The sequence below is a fragment of the Myotis davidii genome, unplaced genomic scaffold (genome assembly GCF_000327345.1).
Source record: "Myotis davidii unplaced genomic scaffold, ASM32734v1 scaffold88, whole genome shotgun sequence".
Lineage (NCBI taxonomy): Eukaryota > Metazoa > Chordata > Mammalia > Chiroptera > Vespertilionidae > Myotis > Myotis davidii.
This window is the reverse complement of record NW_006300377.1, coordinates 171,998-191,173: the sequence shown is the minus strand read 5'-3', so window position 1 is coordinate 191,173 and position 19,176 is coordinate 171,998. Positions and strand designations below refer to the sequence as shown.

Genomic DNA, 19,176 nt, shown 5'->3' with positions numbered 1-19,176 from the left:
TTGCATGCTGGGTTGCAGGCTCCAGCCCCAGTGTGTGTGTGAGGAGGCGGCCCGTCCACGTTACTCATTGAGGTTTCTCCCTTTCCCTTCCTCTCTCTCTAAAAATAAGTAAAAACATTTGTAAAAAATTTGCTACTTACTGATGTGACTGGTAGTATTGATAACGTTATAAAGAGGTTTATGGTTTCCAAAATGTTTAACACATATTAAAAAGGTATGTGCTAAATGGTAGGGATTCTTTTTATTTTAAGTTTTTAGTTATGAAAATCTCAAGTACTCAGAAAAGCATATAATAGGTCTTCATGTATGTGTGGTCACCTTCAAAATTAAACAGATGCTAATATTTTTGTTACATTTGCTTCAGATTTTTTTCTCTTTCTCTTTAAAGAAATAAAACATTGTAGATAAAGCCAATTTTTTTGGTCCCTCCAACCCCCAGGTAAATACTATCCTGAAGTTGATGTGTGTCATTCCCATGTATGCTTTTGAACCTTTCAGACAGAAGAGGTATTCGTGAACAGTGTGTGCTGTAGTGTGAATGTTTTCATGTTTGACCCAGGGAGTATCTGCTACATACTCTTTTTTTATGTACTCTCTGGTTTTGAGGGTTATTCATGTTGATGAAGGAGGACCGGATTTGTTCATCTTGGGTAGTTTACTTGGCCTGTAATGTGAGTGGAGCCCCTGCCCCTGTGCAGCAGCTATTGTTTGCAGTTTGTTATTTAATTGTATGAAGAAGGCAGTCATAATTGCATTTAACACCTGCACACATGTGCCCTTATGCATACAGGCAAGCGGGTGTTTGGATAGATACCTGGCCTGTAATTGCTGGGTTGTACACGTTCCTTTATTTTGCCGAATTACTCTCAGAAGCACTGCATGACTTACAGTGCTGTGTTGGATAACACCTACGACCATTTGACATATTTGTTGTGTGGATCCCTGCGCTAGGATGCAGGTTTAATAACAGCAGGGGTTTTGTCTCTTGTTTTCTGTGACTGGCATAGAATAGGCATTCAGTATATGTTGAGTGAAGGAGTATTTTATGAATTTGATCTCAGTGTGTGGTGGGGTAGTCCAGAGAAATAGACTGTGATGTCTGTTTTCCTGTGCCCATTTGCTGATGAGCAAACAGAGACCAACTGATTTTTTGGGTTTTACATCTAGATAAACGTAAGTTCTTGGAAGTCAGAATCTGATGAAATTAGTTTTCCAACTCAATAGTTTGTTAAATACTAGTGTATGTCTAGCACTGAAATGTAAAAACTTCAGGGAGTTCAGATCAAGGGTGGTCTCAGATGGGTGGACTTGAGGGTTACATTTTTGTGAACTTTACGGTGCTTGGTCCTTGGCGTATAGATGAGGCACTGGTCATGTCTGTGGGTGAATGAGGGAGCTCTTTCACTGGATCTCACTCTGGCTGTCTTGGTGGGATTTCTATGGAGAGTAAACAGTTAATGAGAAGAAGCCACTGGAGAAGCAGGAAGAACAGGTAGCCCTGCGAGTGCTTTCCCAGAAGGCAGCAGGCCACTTGTTGAGAGCTCAGCTAAACTAGAAAAAGACCCAGGGAAAGTCCCGGTGGTCGGAGTTAACGCAGTTGAATAGTGGGAGCAGAGCCCCTGCAAAGAAAAAGAAGTAGCCAAACGTTGGAGCCTGGAACAGGCCTTTTCCTAGAGCCTCGTCAGGAAAAGGCGTCTGTTAGGGCCTGGTGGGTGGCGGCGGTGGGGGAGTCTTTTAGCTCCAGGGATAAATGGGAAGCAAAGGGGTTTACTGTAGACCAGGCACTGAGCCAAGCACTTTATAGACACGATCTCATTCACCTTTTCTGCAGCCCCTTTAGTAGTTGGTGGTGTTCATATTTCACAGGTAAGGAACGGAATCACCTAGCAAGCTGCATAACTGCTGAGTTAACAGCTGGGACTTGAACCTGGGTCTGTCATAGTAAACCCCTCTGCTCCTTTCCTAGACCGTATTTCTCTGGAGCAGAAGGAAATAAAGCCTGATTTGTCCGACATATGCAAAAGTTTAAAAAAAATGCTCCCAGATCAACCAAAGGACCTTGTAACCAGTGGACACAGACACCAGGGGGGTGAGGGCATGAGTGGGGGCTTTGGGGGGGCAATGGGGGATAAGGACACATATGTAATACCTTAATCAACAAAGAAAAACATTTAAAAAAAGAAAAACAAACAAACAAAATGCTCCCAAAAGTCAGTGTGCCCCATTCTGTCAGGCTTCTCAGAAAAACCTACAGCAGCAACAGTCATATTAAACAGCTGTCTCTTTTGGCCCTGAGTTGATCAGTTTCAGAAATTTGATTTGCTTGTATTTCATGAATAAAATTCAAGCTTAGTCCTTAAGGTATGCATCTTAAAAGTTCCAGTTCTCTTGGTGCCTGCCTAGAGAATTGCATTGGAATGCCAGGTTTTTGGTGAGTAAATGCTGTCGGTAGTCTGATTAAGTTTATGTCTCAGGCTGATCTCCTCTTCTTGTTGCTTGCTGTGGCCTGTGGTGGCCATGAGATGGTGCTGCAGCTTTGTGGTTGGCAGAGGCTGAGGGAGAGCTGCCCACTGCAGCTGTGAAGCACGGCTGTCAGCAGGGCCTCAGAAGTGGTTGTGTGGGGGCTGCTGATTTGGGGCTTCTGTTGCTCTTCTTTTGTGGAGGGCGACTTGTAAGTGTCCAGGAAAGGTGGCTAGAGCTCTACTGATACCACTATTCAGGGCTGACGGAGCTAGCGCTGGGCAGGCTGCTGCTCTCGCTGTGTGGGCTGGATCCTTTCGGCAGAGACGAAATAACTGCAGCTCAGAAGAAACTCATGTAACCCCTTTCCTTCTACTCCATTCAGAGCCCTTTGGGGGGTGGTATGTCCTCTGTCAGGCACTATACTGAAAACCCGGGTGGACAAATCCCAGTGATAAACAGGGCGACTTTTGAACCCAATTTCTTGTAGACCTGTTCTTCACATTTCCTGCCCTATTGCAATTTAAGTAACAACCATCCAGGCCTCATTTGAGCAACTTCCTCCCTTGTTCCTAAATAGCAAGTGTTATCTCTTTGTTTGAGCCCTGGGTCCAAGTGAGTCTAGTAGCCAATCCAGAACAGTAGGGGACCTTCTTGTTTTATGTAACCAAGTACAGACTTCCATCCCAGCCACAATTAGAGCTCGTGTGACGTGGGATTGATCTTAAAAGTCTTAAACAGCAACTCAGGTTCTGGCTTTGCTACTTACTAGCCGTGTAGCCTTGAGCAAACTGATCAACTTTCTTAAACTCCTGTCAAATGTAAAATAATAGTTTTGACCTTTTATGGTTACTGTGAGAATTAAATAAGATAATCCATAGCTTAGCACAGGGCTTAGCGTAGAACAAATGCTGAAGTAGTTAGCTGTCAGCAGCAGCAGCACTATGCCCTCACATAGCCCTTAGTAGAGACGCTGCCTCGCTGTTGTATTTGCAAGTGGGGTCCTTCTTACCGAGTGTCCAGATCCTGCATTCAGAACTGATTTCCAGGTTTTTCCTGTGTGTGTCATTGATCAGCAGATTTAACAGGTATTTCTCTCTCTCCCTCCCTCTCTCTCTCTCTGTCTCTCTCTCTCTCTCTCTCCCTCCCTCCCTCCCTCCCTCTCAATAAAAGCTACGAGAGGCTAGATTTTTAAAGCCTGTGTTTCTTAACTCTAAGAATTAGGCTCTAGTCTCTCTTAGGTTATAATTTGATTAAAATAATTTTATTTCTGACCAGAAAAAAATAGAGAATATGTCTGTCTTGCTAGATATTTTCTTATGGATGTCTTGGTGCAACAATTGCAATCTGTTTCCTTTCAGAGTCTGGGGGCCATAATTGCAGCATCCCCAGCCCTTGGTCCTTCCATTCCTGGTTGGTTCCAGTGCTGGTTTGCTTTTTCCCTTTTACTCCTCCTCCTCCTCCTCCTCCTTCTTCCTTCACATTACCTTCCCCGTGGCCTCTCCTCTTCCCCCTCCCTTTTCCCTTTACTCTTACAATCTCCCCCTGCTCCTCCCTCTCCCTGATTTCTCCCCTCTCCTGGTCTCTACCTCCTTTCTGCTTTCTGTTTGTGTTTCTGAGGGCAGTGCTCCAATTACCTCATATTTGGAGAGATGAAGCTGCAGCCAATCCGGTTTCTGTCTGCTTTTAGGTCAAGTGATTTCTGAACTGCAGTGAGATGCTTTGAATTTGTCTTGTTGCAGCTCTGAGCCTGTAAGATGGCTGTCTGAACCGGCAGCGGCTGGGAGAGACAGAGAGGCGGGGAGGGAGGGAGGAAGAATTGGAAGGATTGCCGGCACAGTGCATGTTTTTAAATGTGCATCTAATCCGATGAAGCCACGGTTGGGATTTCTCTGGGATCCCAGGACTGGCTTAGCTGCATTTTTGCTGCGATTAGGAGAGGAAAGCGATGGGAAATTCACTGGGCTGTGTTAAGGAGCCAAAAAATTCAGTAGCTATTCCTGAGAAGGCTCCTCTATCTCCTAAGAAAAGGGTTCGGTTCAAAAGGAAGTGGAGGGGGAAGAAAACCCCTACTCCAGAGGTATCCCCTGAGGAAGAACCCTTGGAAGGAACGGGAGTCATTGAAGAAACAGAAACCCTGAGGAAGTTCATAGTGAGTCTCCAGAAGGAGGAAGGCGTGGGAGGGGTGGAACATCCCCCTCCAGACATGTTAGTGCCCGAGGCCTCAGCCCCCAGCTCAGGAGTGGGAGATCAAGGGATGATCGTGCAGGTGAAGGAGAGATTCCACGGGGAGATCCAGACTGCCCACCTTTTGCTAGAGAATGAGTCATCAGTTGCCAGAGGGGTCTGGGATTCCCTGGAAGAGGGGATGACTGTCATCGCTCACCTGCTTGATAACCCAGCAGAGAGGAACTGTGAGAAGTCAGTGAGCCAACTGGTGGAATTTCCGAGGACAGCATCCTGCAGCAGCAGGGCTGTGCTGCTGCCTTTGCAAGGGGAGACTGCCGCGGAGAAAGCAGACACTCCGCCTGGATGTCAGAGCAGCACCTTCCCCAGCAACACAGGAAATGAAGACCAACTTCCAGGGGGCTGGAGTGTGTGGGGAGGATCCAAGGGTATTTTAAGTGCCTCTGAGACAGGTTCCTGGATTGCAGAGCATTCTGTCCCTTCATCACTGTCGGAGCAGTCGAGGGGCCACAGAGGCGCAGAGCCTGCCCACATGGGTCGAGTGCCCCACCAGGGTCCCAGACTGCCTGCTTCTCAGAGTGATGTGTCCGTCAGTGGCATGACTGTGAGCATTTTGCCCTCCACCTCTGGCTATGGCAGCAGTGGGCCGCACTTACGTGGCATCCGACCGAAAGATACAGAACCAGGAAAGAGCTCCATGTCCTTCTCAGAAGAGGACGGCACCCTTTCTTTGGAGGCAAGCCACACCCCATCATGGGGTCTGGAGGAGGTAGGTGGGCCTGTTCGAGGGGATATGCAAGCAGCTGCTGGGAGTCCTGGCCCAAAAGCTTATTTAAGTGGAGTGGAGTGGAGTGAGCAGTGAGGATCTTGGGGCTTCCCAAACTTGGCCGATGTTGGGGACTGGGAGTGAGTGGCTGCTGGGCTTGGCAAACAGTCTGCCTGAGGGCTGCCCCTGGATGCTTGGAGCCCAGCCTTGCCTCTGGGAGTCCCTGATTCCGGGTAACCGTGCAGCACAATTGCCCGAGCTTTCTGGTGGGGCTATCTCAAGGTGCTTTGCTAGTTAGTACTTACTCTCGGGCAGGTCTGCTTGTCAGCTTCCCCGCACAAGGAGCTTGTGGTGTAGAGTCTCTGAAATGAGTGGAGAAGGGTGAGGAATGTTGAAGAACAGAGGAGCTGACTTGGGTGTAATTGCACTTATGACGTCCTTACTAGAGCTGATGCAATCCCACTCCTCGGGACACAGCTAGTGACAGCACTCACTCGGTATTTGTAGAGGTGGACGGGATAGTCCTCCTTCGGTTCCTGATTCCAGCGTTCGATGAGAGGGACGTACAGTGGTCTGGAGATTAATCCCCAGAGGGGGTTAGGGCAGTTTTAAGGTTTGAGGCTAGAAAAAGTTGGTATTTGGATGGGACTTGTTTATGGCTCCGACAGGTTTTTGTTTGTGAAGTATATACCAAGGCCTTGGTGGTGGTAGTAGTGATGATGCTGGGTGCTGGGAATGTTTTTAGGAACAAGGAGCAAGTGAGAATTCAAGAAATCTGAACCCCGAGAGGGAAGGAGGACTCAGCAAGGCCCTGGGTGGCCGTGACTGAAGTTACAATTCACCAGGGACCGAAGAACTGTTGTTGGCCTGTCACCCTCTGCAGCAGGAGTAAACACTTTAGGGTCCCAGAGCAGCAAGAGGTGGGAGGTGAAGTAGGGCAGCCGCCTTGATGTCTGCACCACAGGGATGTGGCCTGCCTGCTGGTGCCTGCTGATCACCAGCAGCGTGAGGCGGGGAGGGACACACATTTAAGCTGATGTGTTTACAATGTCCCCTTTGGGGAGGAGTTTCCTGCATAACAGGCCCATCTCAGTGCTCTGTGTTATTACAGAGTTTGGAGACTCACAGCAGTTGCAGGGAAAAGTGGCCACTGAAAAATATTCATTATATGCTTAGGCAAGAGGCCGCCCTGGACTTTCCCATATAAAAGTGTATATGTGCGTGCGTGCGTGCGTGTGTGTGTGTGTGTGGGTGGGTGTATGTGTGTGAAGGTGGGAAGGAAGGCAGCCAGGTTGCTGGGGTGGGGTGTACAAGTATTTGAGTTTCACGAAATAAGAAGGAATATCAGTCAGCTTTCATCGTTATAGGGAATGGATGTAGAGTAGTTGGGGATAAAACCAACTGCTGAGCTGGTTGCTCTTTTGATACCACTAACATTAAGTAGAAGTTGTGGAAGCATCATAATATTTTAGGATTCATGCTCATAAATGAGAGAGATGTTTAGAAAGTTAGGAGTAGGAAATTTTAAGGGAAATCAGTTCTAGATAATGGACCGTAGTGACCATGGCACTTTTAGTATGGGATTTCCTCTCTGGGAGGGAAGGTTCAGAACCCCTCCATGCGGAGTCTTAAGAAAAAGATTGGCCCGGCTGGTGTGCATGGCTCAGTGGTTGAGCATCAACCTATGAATCAAGAGGTCAGGGTTTGATGCCCAGTCAGGACACATGCCCAGGTTGTGGGCTTGATCCCCAGTGTGCGTGTGCAGGAGGCAGCCAATCAATGAGTCTCTCTCATCATTGATGTTTCTATCTCCCTCTCCCTCTCTCTGCCTCTCTGAAATCAATACAAATATATCGGAAGGGAGGGAGGGAGAGAGGGAGGTAGGGAGGGAGGGAGGGAGGAAGAAGAGGTGGGAGAAACCTTTGGACCATGATCAGTAGTTGGGCTGTATTGAGAGTGGTGTGATTATTTTGCTGTTCAGTATGTTTTGTTTTCAATATGTTAGAGCAGTAACCCTCTTCAGAAAATAATTCAAGTTCCAGAGAGGTGTCTGTCCTTGGCATAACTCAGGCTGTATAGTATCTCTTGTTGGTCAGCCCAGAGCATGGTAATGGGGACCAGGCTGTGGCTGGACATACCCTTTGCAGTGGGTTTTGATTCTTTCAGGATAGAAAGAAATGGAAACTCCTTATTCTTAGGAATGCAGGTTTTAGATAAAAGAAGAGAAATGGTCTACTTCCTGTTCACCTGGCATAGTTGATTCTCTCCTTGTCAAGAAATAGTTAACACAGAAGTAGGATGGCAGGGGTCAGCTGGCAAGAATGGTTTCAGAGTGACAAGTAGATGAGGATTTGGAGCTGGACGGGAGTGGGTTAACAGCATTGAACTTTGATGTCAGACCAAGGCCTTCTCTGGCCAGTCCTTCTCTCAGGAGGACTCCCTACTCCACAATACCTGGCTTTTTGGAACAAGGAAAATTGTTGAAAATCCCCTCCTCCTCCCTATCTTGGCTCCCACTGCCAGTTTCCTGCCACACTGTTAGTGGGTCCTACGAGTGAAGAATTGGGCTTTATGCCAATGTCCTTGCCACGCACCCCATAGACCCTACAGTCTCGGGTGACAGTGAGATCTATAGTTGGGGGCTAGTAATGCTGAGGAAGCAATCAGTTGGTATATTATTTTCTGGACTCATTCTTTCAGTTTACCAGTATCCCTTTCCGAGTTCTCTTTAGTTATAGGAAAAGTTGTTTTACTGACACTGGTTTTGTATTACAAGAAAAGAGCAAAATTAAATAGATATGATTGTAGGAATGTAGCAGTTAAAATTATAGTTAAGAGTTTTGTTTAAGAAAGGATTTTTTTAAAAAAAATTTACTTAAAAGGAATCATTATTATTTTGTAGGTATAACAGTGGTGGTACGATTATATTAAAGAGTCCTTATCTTTTAGAGATACATACTGAAGTGTTTATGGAAGAAATGATGTATTTGGAATTTGCTTCATAATAATAGGGGATGGATGAAGTGGGTAGAGTATAGATGAAACAGGATAAGTTATGAGTTGATAATGGCTGAAACTGGGTTATGGGTACATTCTGTCTCTCTTTGTATGCATTTTTAATTTTTCACTTCAAATGGAAAGTTAAGAAAAATACTGGAAAAATGATTTTATGCTGCATATACCAAAAAGGATGAATATCTACAACACAGGGAGTGTAGTGTGGGAGGAGTGGTTACGGGTGTGGAGCTAAGCTGGGCTTTCTGATCTTCTACTCACTAGCACTATACCTCGGAGCAAGTTACTTAACTTCTCTGTGACATAATTTCCTCATTTGTAAAATGAGGATAAGTGTAGTATACACTTTGTGGGGTTGCTGTGAGAATTACATGAATTAATACAAGTAAACAATAAATGTTAAGAAATTGCTACAAATAAGCAAGAATTAGAAAAATAGGGGAAAGCCCAGGAATAAGCAACTTGCAAAAAAGAAAACCCAAATACTTCATACACAGGCATCTTCCTCACTAGCAATCAAAGATACACTAGTAGAAATCAAAACAAGATACATTTCACACTCATCATATGGGCAGAAAATAAATCTAGAAATGCCTAGTGTGGGCCAGGATGTAGAGTGATAGAAAACCTCTTCATATCTTTTGGGTGGAAGTACAAATTGGTACTGTTATTTGGAGGATAGTTTGACACTATATAGTAGAATGGAAAAATATCCATATTCTATGACCTAGGGTTTCCATTCTAGTTAATATATTCCGTAGAGGGACCTTCAAGATTCAGATTGGAATACTGACCCCCGACCTCTCTCTGAGCCTGATGTTGGTAAAACACAGCTGTCCTTAGATACTTCTATCCAGGCATTTTTCATGAATAACTGTTCTGTACCCTCGTCTGCTCTCAAGTGAAAGTTTTTAAAGTCTGGTGCCTTCTCTGTTGTGGGATGAGGTCAGCTAGAATTTCAGGACATGAGAATCAAGTATCTGTTCATTACACCTAGTCTTAGTCCCTGAGAGTTATATATATAGGCTTATCCAGCATCCAAACTCCTCAGCCTGGTATTCCAGCCACACCTCCCACCTCATCATCTATCTAATCTTTTCTCCTATATCAGTTGCCAATTTGAACCTTCTTATTTTAACAGGTCAACCCCTTAATCATCTACTATTCCTGTTTTAACTTATTTCAACTTCCAATCTTTGTCTCTACTTTCTGCCTAGAATTCATTTCCTCTTTCTCTTCCTCTGTTCTATAATATCCTTCAAGTGTGAATTGAAATCATATTTCATTAAGAAATACTTTTTATCACTTCAATCCATACTTAGTATTCATTCTGCCAAGATCCTCTTTTGAATATCTTCATGTACTATATTATTGTTGATCCTTTGGGTCATAAATTATATGTAACTTTTTCATGTGATCTACCACATATGACTAAATATAAGGTAAGACTTTTTTCCCCTCCAGGCATTAGCCCTCAGAAAAAAGAGATTCTCTTTGTATTTTACTTTATAAAGTTTCTTATTGGGCTGTCAGTGAAATCATAGTCATTTCATGGAAAAGGATGAATGAATTTGGGTCACCATCTGCTAGTTCAATTTACTAGTATATCAATTTTTGTAGAGATTAACTGACATAGCTGATTAAACAAAAAGGAGAGACCAAAAATTTAAGAAAGTTTTAGTTACTGTTCTTGGGAATTTAACCTCCTAATTTGAGGTGTTAAAGATAATTATATATAAGTAGTAATCACATTAAAAACTTAAAAAAAAATTACTCAGATACTTATAAAACACCCACAGACAGCAAGTGGTCACATTACAGAAATCATAAGTAAACACCAATAGAATGATGAAGCCAAAACTAACCCAGTGTCATGCAACTGGATTCTTGTTGGCTGGGAGTGAAATTTCCAGTGACTGCATGGATTTAAAAAGTGTTGTATCTCTGAAATCTTAGAAATGTAGAAGATGTTTTCTAGAATATTCAAACAACAGCTTTATTTTTTTAAAGTAGATTTATTGGTGGAAAAGACATTGATGTCAAAGATGCAGAGTTTGAATAACATGGTTTTATGAAATGTAAAAGTGAAAAGGCATTAAACTAATGCATTATAGCCCTAGCTGGTTTGGCTCAGTAAATAGAGCGTTGGCCTGTGGACTGAAGGGTCCTGGGTTCGATTCCAATCAAGGGCACATGTCTAGGTTGTGGGCTCCATCCCCAATAGGGGACGTGCAGGAGGCAGCTAATCAATGATTCTCTCTCATCATTGTTATTTCTGTCTCTTTCTCCTTCTCCCTTTTTTGCTGAAATCAATAAAAATACATATAAAAAAGAAAAAAGTAATGTATTAGATATACTGCTTAATTTTAAATAATTGTATGTGTAAATAAATTTCAAAAAGTTTATATATTCAAGAGGACTACAATTCCTTTCTTCCATTCACCTATTACCATTTGGGAAAGTTTGGGGACTGCCTTATTTCAGCCAGGTATGGCATGTCTTAACTAAGAACCTGCAGAGCAAGCATGTCCATTTTTTGTTTCCCCCTTCTCACCTAGCTAATTTCTACTCATATCTTAAAACTCAGCACAGATTTTGTTGTCCCAGAGAAGTTCCTTGGAATTGCTGGTTTGGGTTACTTGCTTATCTCTGTCAGTGTTGACCTCTCTGTACAGTACATTGTCTCCCTACTAAATGGCTTGAACTTGAGCTCAGGGTTGTGCTTTTATCTTGAGATACCAAGGACTTAAACACAGCTCCTTGAACATAGTGGTTGGTTGCTCGAGAAATAACAACAGAATGAATAAATAAATGGTGTTATGTTTTTCTTCTTTGTGGTGCCTGGAGTTGTGTTAAGCACAGATGAGGTATTTAGTAAATCCTTATTCAATTATTAAGAACAAATTAAGTTTCTAGATATGTTTCAGAAAAGGAATGAATTAAGCCTCATGAGGCAGGTATGCATTGTCTCTGGATGGTAGGGAGGCTGTCTCCCCCTCTGCAAGGCTGCCTTTTAAAAATCCAGAGGCGGGAGAAAGCTCCCCGACACTGAAGCTGGGTTTCTGCATTTGGCAGATTAAGGTAGAAGCTTCTGTGTATTCCAAAGGACAGCACTGTGCTCATCATGTGTGAGTATTAAAAGAAGAGAGGGACAAACGCCAAATTTAATTCCTGAGATGGTTGTGACAATAATCCCATTTTTCTCATTCAGGTCACAGTCTAGGAAGGACCTTAATCCAACCCTCCAGGGACCCAAACACTTCCCTGTCTCATTAAAGCTTTGTAGAAAATCCGAAGTAAAGCTGTTCATTGAACTATTTTCAGTGCAATATACAAAGATACTGTGATTGGCAGATAAGTAATGCTATCAGAGAGACGGACTGTGGTTGTACCGGACATATAGTCATGCAATGTCAATTAACTGGAATTTCTTTTTTGAGTAAAAAATACAAAAACTCAGATTTCATTTTGTTTATTCAAGTTCTATCCCTTTTAACTTCAACAAATCTATTTCCTGTGCCCAACAGTGTGTTGCCTTAATATGTATGTGAAGTGGCTATAGGGAACGAACTGGGATAGGTCACTGGTGAGGGGTTATCTAGTCATTGAAACAACAGCTAGAAATGTTGAGGAGCACTGGAGTAGAATTGGCACCAGGGAGGGGCTATTTTCACTGGACTTACAGGATGATGGCTTGGCTTATCCATTATTGTTGGGCCCTCAGCTTTGCAATCCTGTAGCTCCTTCTCACCCCGTATACTTGGAGTTGATTGAGTTTTAGGGGAATGACTTACAGTGTGATAATACTTGTTAGAGATTGATTGGTGCAATTTAATTAATTTACAGTAAGAATTTAAAAATTAATTGAAAAATATCCTTGGGTGAGGATTAACAAAACAAAAAAAGAATTTAACTGCCCGGTGATACAGTATTTGAAATGCCACTCTGCATTTTGTTGCCTTAGGATATTATATGGGAAGGACATAATAATGTGAAGGTTGTCAGGTAAATATAGTGTCAGAGCAGAGAGGTGGTGGGTGGGCGATGGATTTGTAGGATGAATTTATAAGCTGGCATTGTCAAAGTTTGGCAGCCTGATTGAAATGTATCTATCAAGGGACGAGAATCTTGGAATGTACTGGGTAGGTCACCATTTTACTGTCAAAATCTTAGAGGCAGTACTTACTAATTTCCCCTTTCAAGACTCCATGCAGGCTACCCATATTCTTTTGTTCTCATAGCCTTTCTTTGGACATCTTAGTAAGATTAGCCTGCAGCTTTCTTTCATACTCAATAAAGTATTAGTAAAAGTTTCTAGCCCTGGTTTCTTTTGAATTTTAAAGTATCTTCTGCTGATGTTTGATCTAACCGATTATGAGTTGAGTTTATAAAGTTAGTATTCAGACACTCAAAAGTGCCTGTTGTCAATTGTCCCTGGTACTGATCACTGGGGAAGCGGTTACTCCATACTACACCTAATGGAACTGTCTGAGGGACCGGTGTTCTGTGGCCACGCCATGCCTTCCCTGCCCAAACCTCCTACCAAGAGCCATAATGCATGAAGAGAGAAGGTTACTCCGTGTCCTATCTTTCGGCAGATCTCTGACATCTACATTAGTGGAGAGTCCGGGGACATGTCAGCCAAGGAGAAGCTGCTCCTATGGACCCAGAAGGTGACAGCTGGTTACACAGGAATCAAGTGCACCAACTTCTCTTCCTGCTGGAGTGATGGGAAGATGTTCAATGCACTTATTCATCGGTACAGGTAGATGCAGTAGAATTTCAGTATGCCTGGAGGGGTTTCTTCTCATCTCTTGTTTGTAATTAATTATTATATCACTTTCCCTCTCAACCAAGAATCTGATTCATTGTATACAGTTAAAAGAGGAATATGTATTGAACTCCTAGTGTTCTAGGCACTGGGCACAGATAGCAGTAAACAAAACAACAGCAGTTCTTGCTTTCATGGAGGTTATTTGTTTATTAGGCAACATACAAATACATTTTTGCCGTTCTGCAGTGCTAAGTGCAATGGAGGGATAGAGAGTGACAGATGGGGGGTTGTGGGATTTTGGACAGAGGGTCAGAGATGGTCTCTCGGATGAGGCTGTTGGAGTAGAGCCGTGAGGGCATGAGCCACGCAGGCCTCTAGGGGTCAGCGAGTTCAGTTGGAGGAAGTACCGAGTACAGACGTGGAGGCTTGCTTAGAGAGCTGAGGACGAGCAGGTGGCTGGAGTGAGATGAGCGAGGAAGACAGGATTTTTGAATGATAAAAATTCATGCACTTTTAGTGGTCATAAACATGGCCCTCTCTCTCCCCCCATTTCCACTCTGTCGTAGCTGATGATACCTTTCCCATGAAATACAGCAAGGCTGCTGCTGTGTAAGTTTTGAATTAGGCAGCACTGGGCTCCTGAAGTGTAGTTGAAAATGGAATTAGTACCGGGTACTGTTCAGGTTTTCTTTGTGTGAACTCACGTGTGGCATGTAGACGGTGACCTTCCACGTGCCTTGGTGGACTTTCACAGGCCGGATCTGGTGGACATGGAGAGGGTACAGATCCAGAGTAACCGCGAGAACCTGGAGCAGGCTTTCGAAGTGGCAGAAAGACTGGGCGTCACCCGGCTGCTAGACGCAGAAGGTGAGAGTGGACCCAAGTTGAGTATGTTTGGCAGTATTTATTGTTCCTTCTCCTGGCAGGTCCCTTTGTTCTGACTAAGACATTTCTTACCCTTCCTCTCAGATGTGGATGTGCCATCTCCCGATGAAAAGTCTGTAATCACTTATGTGTCTTCGATTTATGATGCCTTCCCTAAAGTCCCTGAGGGTGGAGAAGGGATCAGTGCTACGGTAAAAGAACCCTTAAAATACCTTCTGACTTCGATTTGTTTGGGTAGAATGTACTGAGTCAACCATAGTTTTCACTGTATACAGAGCATTTTTATACAGAGCAAACTGAATCTACACCGTATTCATACACGGTCATTGTCCTTGATCCCTGGGAGTGAGTCTGTCACTAATTTTGTAGCATCTAGCCTAGACTATTCTAGGTGTCAGGAAATTGAATCCCATCTTGCGAGCCCTTGAGGAGCTTTGAAACTGGGACTCTGAGTGTTACATTGGACAGGAAACGGATTTTATGTGTTTTGGGTGGCCTGAGCTACTTTCTGATGTGCTTGTTTTTCATACTGCTAATCAGAATGAAAATGTGTGATATTTATTTACCTTTGACATTAGGAAGTAGACTCCAGGTGGCAAGAATACCAAAGCCGAGTGGACTCCCTCATTCCCTGGATCAAACAGCATACACTATTGATGTCAGATAAATCTTTTCCCCAGAACCCTGTTGAACTAAAGGTAAAATTATGGACGTGCATTGATTTTTTATAAATTAATTCTAAGGAATAAGTCTCGGAGCTGTTGCTGCTGGTTTCTGGGTGAGGTGGTACCAATTTTGGGCCACATTGTTTGTACCCATTTATTCACCAAATTTTAATTTTGTAGGCACTTTATAACCAGTATATACACTTCAAAGAAACAGAAATTCTGGCCAAGGAGAGAGAAAAAGCAAGAATTGAGGAATTGTATAAATTATTGGAGGTAAGGAAGCTTATCCTTTGCTGAGACTTGGGGGTTGCTGGTTTGCTCTTTTGTTGTGTCTTTGTTAGACCTCCTGCATCCTCTTCTCAACCTGCATTAACAGCAATATGCTAGGGTGACAAACCTGGCATCACTCTTGGCTGGTCTTGAAAATCTGTGGGAAGGGGCAATAGAAACCATCTACACTTTCTAAAGGGCCTATTGGAAAGTGAAATACATTTAGCCCTAGCTGGTGTGACTCAGTTTATTGGGCATTGTGCCATGCACCTAAAGATTGCTGGTTCAATTCCCATTCAGGGCACATGCCCAGGTTGTGGGCTCCATACCTGATAGGGGGAGTGCAGGAAGCAGCTGATGGATGTTTCACTCTCACATCAATGTTTCTCTCCCTCTCTCTCTTCCTCTCTCCAAAAAGGAAACAAAACAAAAACAAAGCAAAACAAAACAAAAAACAATAAAAAATCTTTTAAAAAATGTGACATACTTTTATTCCAAAATTTAGAGTTTTATGTGAGTTTTCTCATTTCTCAAAGAGAAGCTAAGTCTTCCCTAAGATGGAAAGAAAAGAGACTTCCACTCACATTTTGATTCCTAGAGAATTTGCAGCTATAGAGATGGGCATTTGAATGGGGGTTATTGAGAGGACAGGAAGAGTTATGTAACATGTAGCAGGAACGGAAGGCTTTAGAGCAGGAGTCCCTGCATTTAGAGGTGATTATTTTACTCTCACCTCAAGGTGAGGTATTGCTAAATATTCCATTGTTGTCTCTTATTAGACAATGGGGAAAACTGCTGAATGGCTGGGTAAAGAAGCAAGAAGTGGTGGCAAAGAATAAATTAAAACCAGGGCCTGGGGGCATGGCTGTGCTTTGGACTGAAAGGATCTCTGGGTTTTTTTAGGTGTGGATTGAATTTGGCCGAATTAAACTGCCTCAAGGTTATCACCCTAATGATGTAGAAGAAGAGTGGGGAAAGCTCATCATCGAGATGCTGGAGCGAGAGAAATCCCTTCGACCAGCTGTAGAGAGGTGAGTCCAGAGCCTGAAGAGGACCTGACATTACTTACCGGGCTGCTTTGGGCCCTACACTTGACTATGGTTTTGATCTTATTTTAGGCTGGAATTGCTGCTACAAATTGCAAACAAAATCCAGAATGGTGCTTTGAACTGTGAAGAAAAACTGACACTAGCTAAGAATACACTGCAGGCTGTAAGTCTGACTGTTTTGTCTCCCTTCTTCTGTCACGTCTTCCACTCCTCGCCCTGTGCTCCAGTAGTTGGAGTTAACATTTGAGGCATCCAGCTGTGCTACTTCCTCACTCTTGGGATTTCAGTGGGCCCCTTGGCTCCCTAGTCCTAGTGGGTGGGAGCAATGGGAGTGTTCCCCTCTTACTCTCCCTTTCTCCCTCAGGACGCCGCTCACCTGGAGTCAGGACAACCAGTGCAGTGCGAGTCAGATGTCATCATGTACATTCAGGAATGCGAAGGTCTTATCAGGCAGCTGCAAGTGGATCTCCAGATCCTACGGGATGAGAATTATTACCAGCTGGAAGAACTGGCATTTAGGTGAGGAACATGGGACTCATACAGAAAGTTTGCTTACTGCTGAGGCTCATGGCTCAAGAGTCAGTATTGAATCTTGTGACTTGCCCTTAGAGTTCAGTGTCTCAGTAGGAATACTACAGGTATTTTGGCTGGGAAATTCTCATGGTGGAGGACAATTTCCCCTTATTGCAGGTCCTGTCCACTAAGTAAGTGTAGGGTTTCCTAATCATTGTGGTATCTTATAGCACCCCACATACTTCAGAGTGGCCTGCAGGAGTGGGTACCAGATCTGGTTTAGAATGCTGGTGATGTGATATGTCACTTTGTTGAGGGGGAGACCAAGACCCACAAAGGGGATGAAGATCACCCAGGACACATGGCTTATACAGAGCCAAGACTAAGACTTACATCTTTGGACCCCCTAATCTGTTGTTTATTTTGTTATCCACCTACAAGTTACATGCACAGGCATTTGCTTCCCTCTAGTTAACACTGTAATTTGATATTTGCCTCTCTTACAACTCTGTACAATGAAGATGCTAATAATATCATTTTGCATTCATATAACACTTTCTCTTTCTTTCCTGATATCCTCATCCTTGTCAAATGGATAGGGGATTTTATTTTAAAAAGTACATTACAAATGTAAGTCTCCTCCTCCTTTCTCTTCTTACATTTCAGGGTTATGCGTCTGCAGGATGAGCTGGTCACCTTGCGCCTAGAGTGCACAAACTTGTATCGGAAGGGCCACTTCACTTCACTTGAACTGGTTCCACCCTCTACTTTAACCACTACTCATCTGAAGGCAGAACCCCTGACCAAGGGAACCCATTCTTCTTCTACCTCCTGGTTCCGAAAGCCCATGACTCGGGCTGAACTTGTGTCTATCTCGTCCTCTGAAGATGAAGGCAATCTCCGATTTGTGTATGAACTACTGTCTTGGGTAGAAGAAATGCAGGTGGGTGAATACTCCAGATGCTTGTACTGTGCACAGCAACTTATCTAAGAGGACCACGTTGCTCTGTATCCCTTAATTATCGATGCTGCCTAGGACCCAGACCCCTGTTTTCTTAAATTTTAAATGGACTGGATCAGCTCACATCCTCAAAATTCCACACTGAATAGCATAGACTTTTCTAACTTAAAGACGTTAGAGAGTTTCTTCCCTTCAGCTAACTGTGCTCCAAGTGGGAGCTTGTGGGAGAAGTTGCAGAGTCTATAAATCTCAGTTACCGTTTCTGAAATTTCCTCATTGGCAGAGAAGCTTATTCTTCACTTTTTGTGTTTGGCCATAACTCTTACATTTAAGCAAGGCTTCTTTGTTTCACAATTCTGTGGGGCACTTTAAAAGGAAAGTATTTCTCAATTACAGTTGACCTAATAGTCTATTACTTTCAGGTGTACAAAATAGCGAGTAGGCATTTATATATAACTTATGAAGTGATCACCCCAATAAGTCTAGTATCCATCTGACACCATACGTATTTGCTGTAATATTATTGACGATATTCCCTATGCTGTACTCTACATCCCTAGGGCGCACTATTTACACGTATTCTAGGACAGCGTTCGCCAGCCTTTCGGACCTCCACCGGTTGGCGACAGCTGTTCTAGGATGATAGTTCAAGTTCAATATTGTCCTCCTTATCCTTCTAACCCTTTTGTTTGTGTGAGGTATTTCCCATCTCCTGATGATGGAGCCTCCATGTACCAATAAATAAAAACATGTAAAAACATGCTAATGTTTTAAAATTCATTGGCCAATAGTTGATGCTGTGAATGAAGCTTACTATTTTCAGATATTTCTTTCTTATATCCATTTTGATTGTGAAATGAAGAGCTCTATAAAGGGAAATGCCTGAACTGTAAAGTTAAGCATCTTCAGCCAGTGGACACACCTTCCTGGTTGGTGAATTTGGGAACATCTTCCCACAATGCAGCAGCAAAAGCCTGCCTCTGCTGCTGTAGCTAATGGGGTTTAGTCTCTAGCTCCTTGGGGGGTGATTATGGCATATTTTTCTGTGAGAGGTCATAAAAGAGGTACCCTTTTGCCAGTCCTCTACCTCTAGCCCCCTCGTCCAAATGTTGATTGTGACAATTTTCTTTTTCTGCCACCTTAGCAGTAAGTTATTATATATGTGCTTTTCTTTTTCAGATGAAACTGGAGCGAGCAGAATGGGGCAATGACCTGCCTAGTGTGGAGTTGCAGCTGGAAACACAGCAGCACATTCATACGAGTGTGGAAGAGCTGGGCTCAAGTGTCAAAGAGGCCAGGTTGTATGAGGTGCGTGACAGTCAGAACCCATTAGGGAGGCAGGGCAGGGTGGGTAACGGCAGTATGCACAATGCAGCTGTCTCTAAGGAGAAGGGGGCTTTGGCACGGAGTGATAACCATAAGCAGCACTTTACAACAAACTCCCTTTTCACATGAAGTGTCCTTTTGCTCTTTGAAATAACCTTGTGGGAAAGGTGTTTTTCTTATTAACTCTTTTTGGCAAAAAAGAAGTGACCCTGAAAGCCAAGGTCAGTATTGGTGAGTAGTGGGTGCAGTTTCCAAACTCAGACCCTCTGCTCCAGAGTTCATGCTCTTTCTACTTCACCTCT

General features: G+C 43.5%; 1 protein-coding gene across 21 annotated transcripts in view; it reads left to right on the top strand.

The window, feature by feature from the left end:
* MACF1 (microtubule-actin crosslinking factor 1) overlaps nucleotides 1-19,176 on the top strand; it is a 273,897-nt gene that overhangs the window by 92,256 nt on the left and 162,465 nt on the right. For 17 of the 21 annotated variants that reach the window (XM_015572786.1, XM_015572801.1, XM_015572802.1 and 14 more), the window contains exons 1-11: nucleotides 4,394-5,416; nucleotides 13,027-13,193; nucleotides 13,957-14,069; nucleotides 14,172-14,278; nucleotides 14,666-14,785; nucleotides 14,933-15,028; nucleotides 15,929-16,056; nucleotides 16,144-16,237; nucleotides 16,439-16,593; nucleotides 17,254-17,530; nucleotides 18,728-18,856. In XM_015572786.1, the coding sequence (XP_015428272.1) occupies nucleotides 4,409-5,416; nucleotides 13,027-13,193; nucleotides 13,957-14,069; nucleotides 14,172-14,278; nucleotides 14,666-14,785; nucleotides 14,933-15,028; nucleotides 15,929-16,056; nucleotides 16,144-16,237; nucleotides 16,439-16,593; nucleotides 17,254-17,530; nucleotides 18,728-18,856 (2,394 nt within the window). In that variant the 5' untranslated portion in view covers nucleotides 4,394-4,408. Of the gene's footprint in view, nucleotides 1-3,449; nucleotides 3,549-4,393; nucleotides 5,417-13,026; nucleotides 13,194-13,956; nucleotides 14,070-14,171; nucleotides 14,279-14,665; nucleotides 14,786-14,932; nucleotides 15,029-15,928; nucleotides 16,057-16,143; nucleotides 16,238-16,438; nucleotides 16,594-17,253; nucleotides 17,531-18,727; nucleotides 18,857-19,176 lie in introns of those variants that run through there. The other 4 variants (XM_015572803.1, XM_006777256.2, XM_006777255.2 and 1 more) reach the window with 2 other exon arrangements.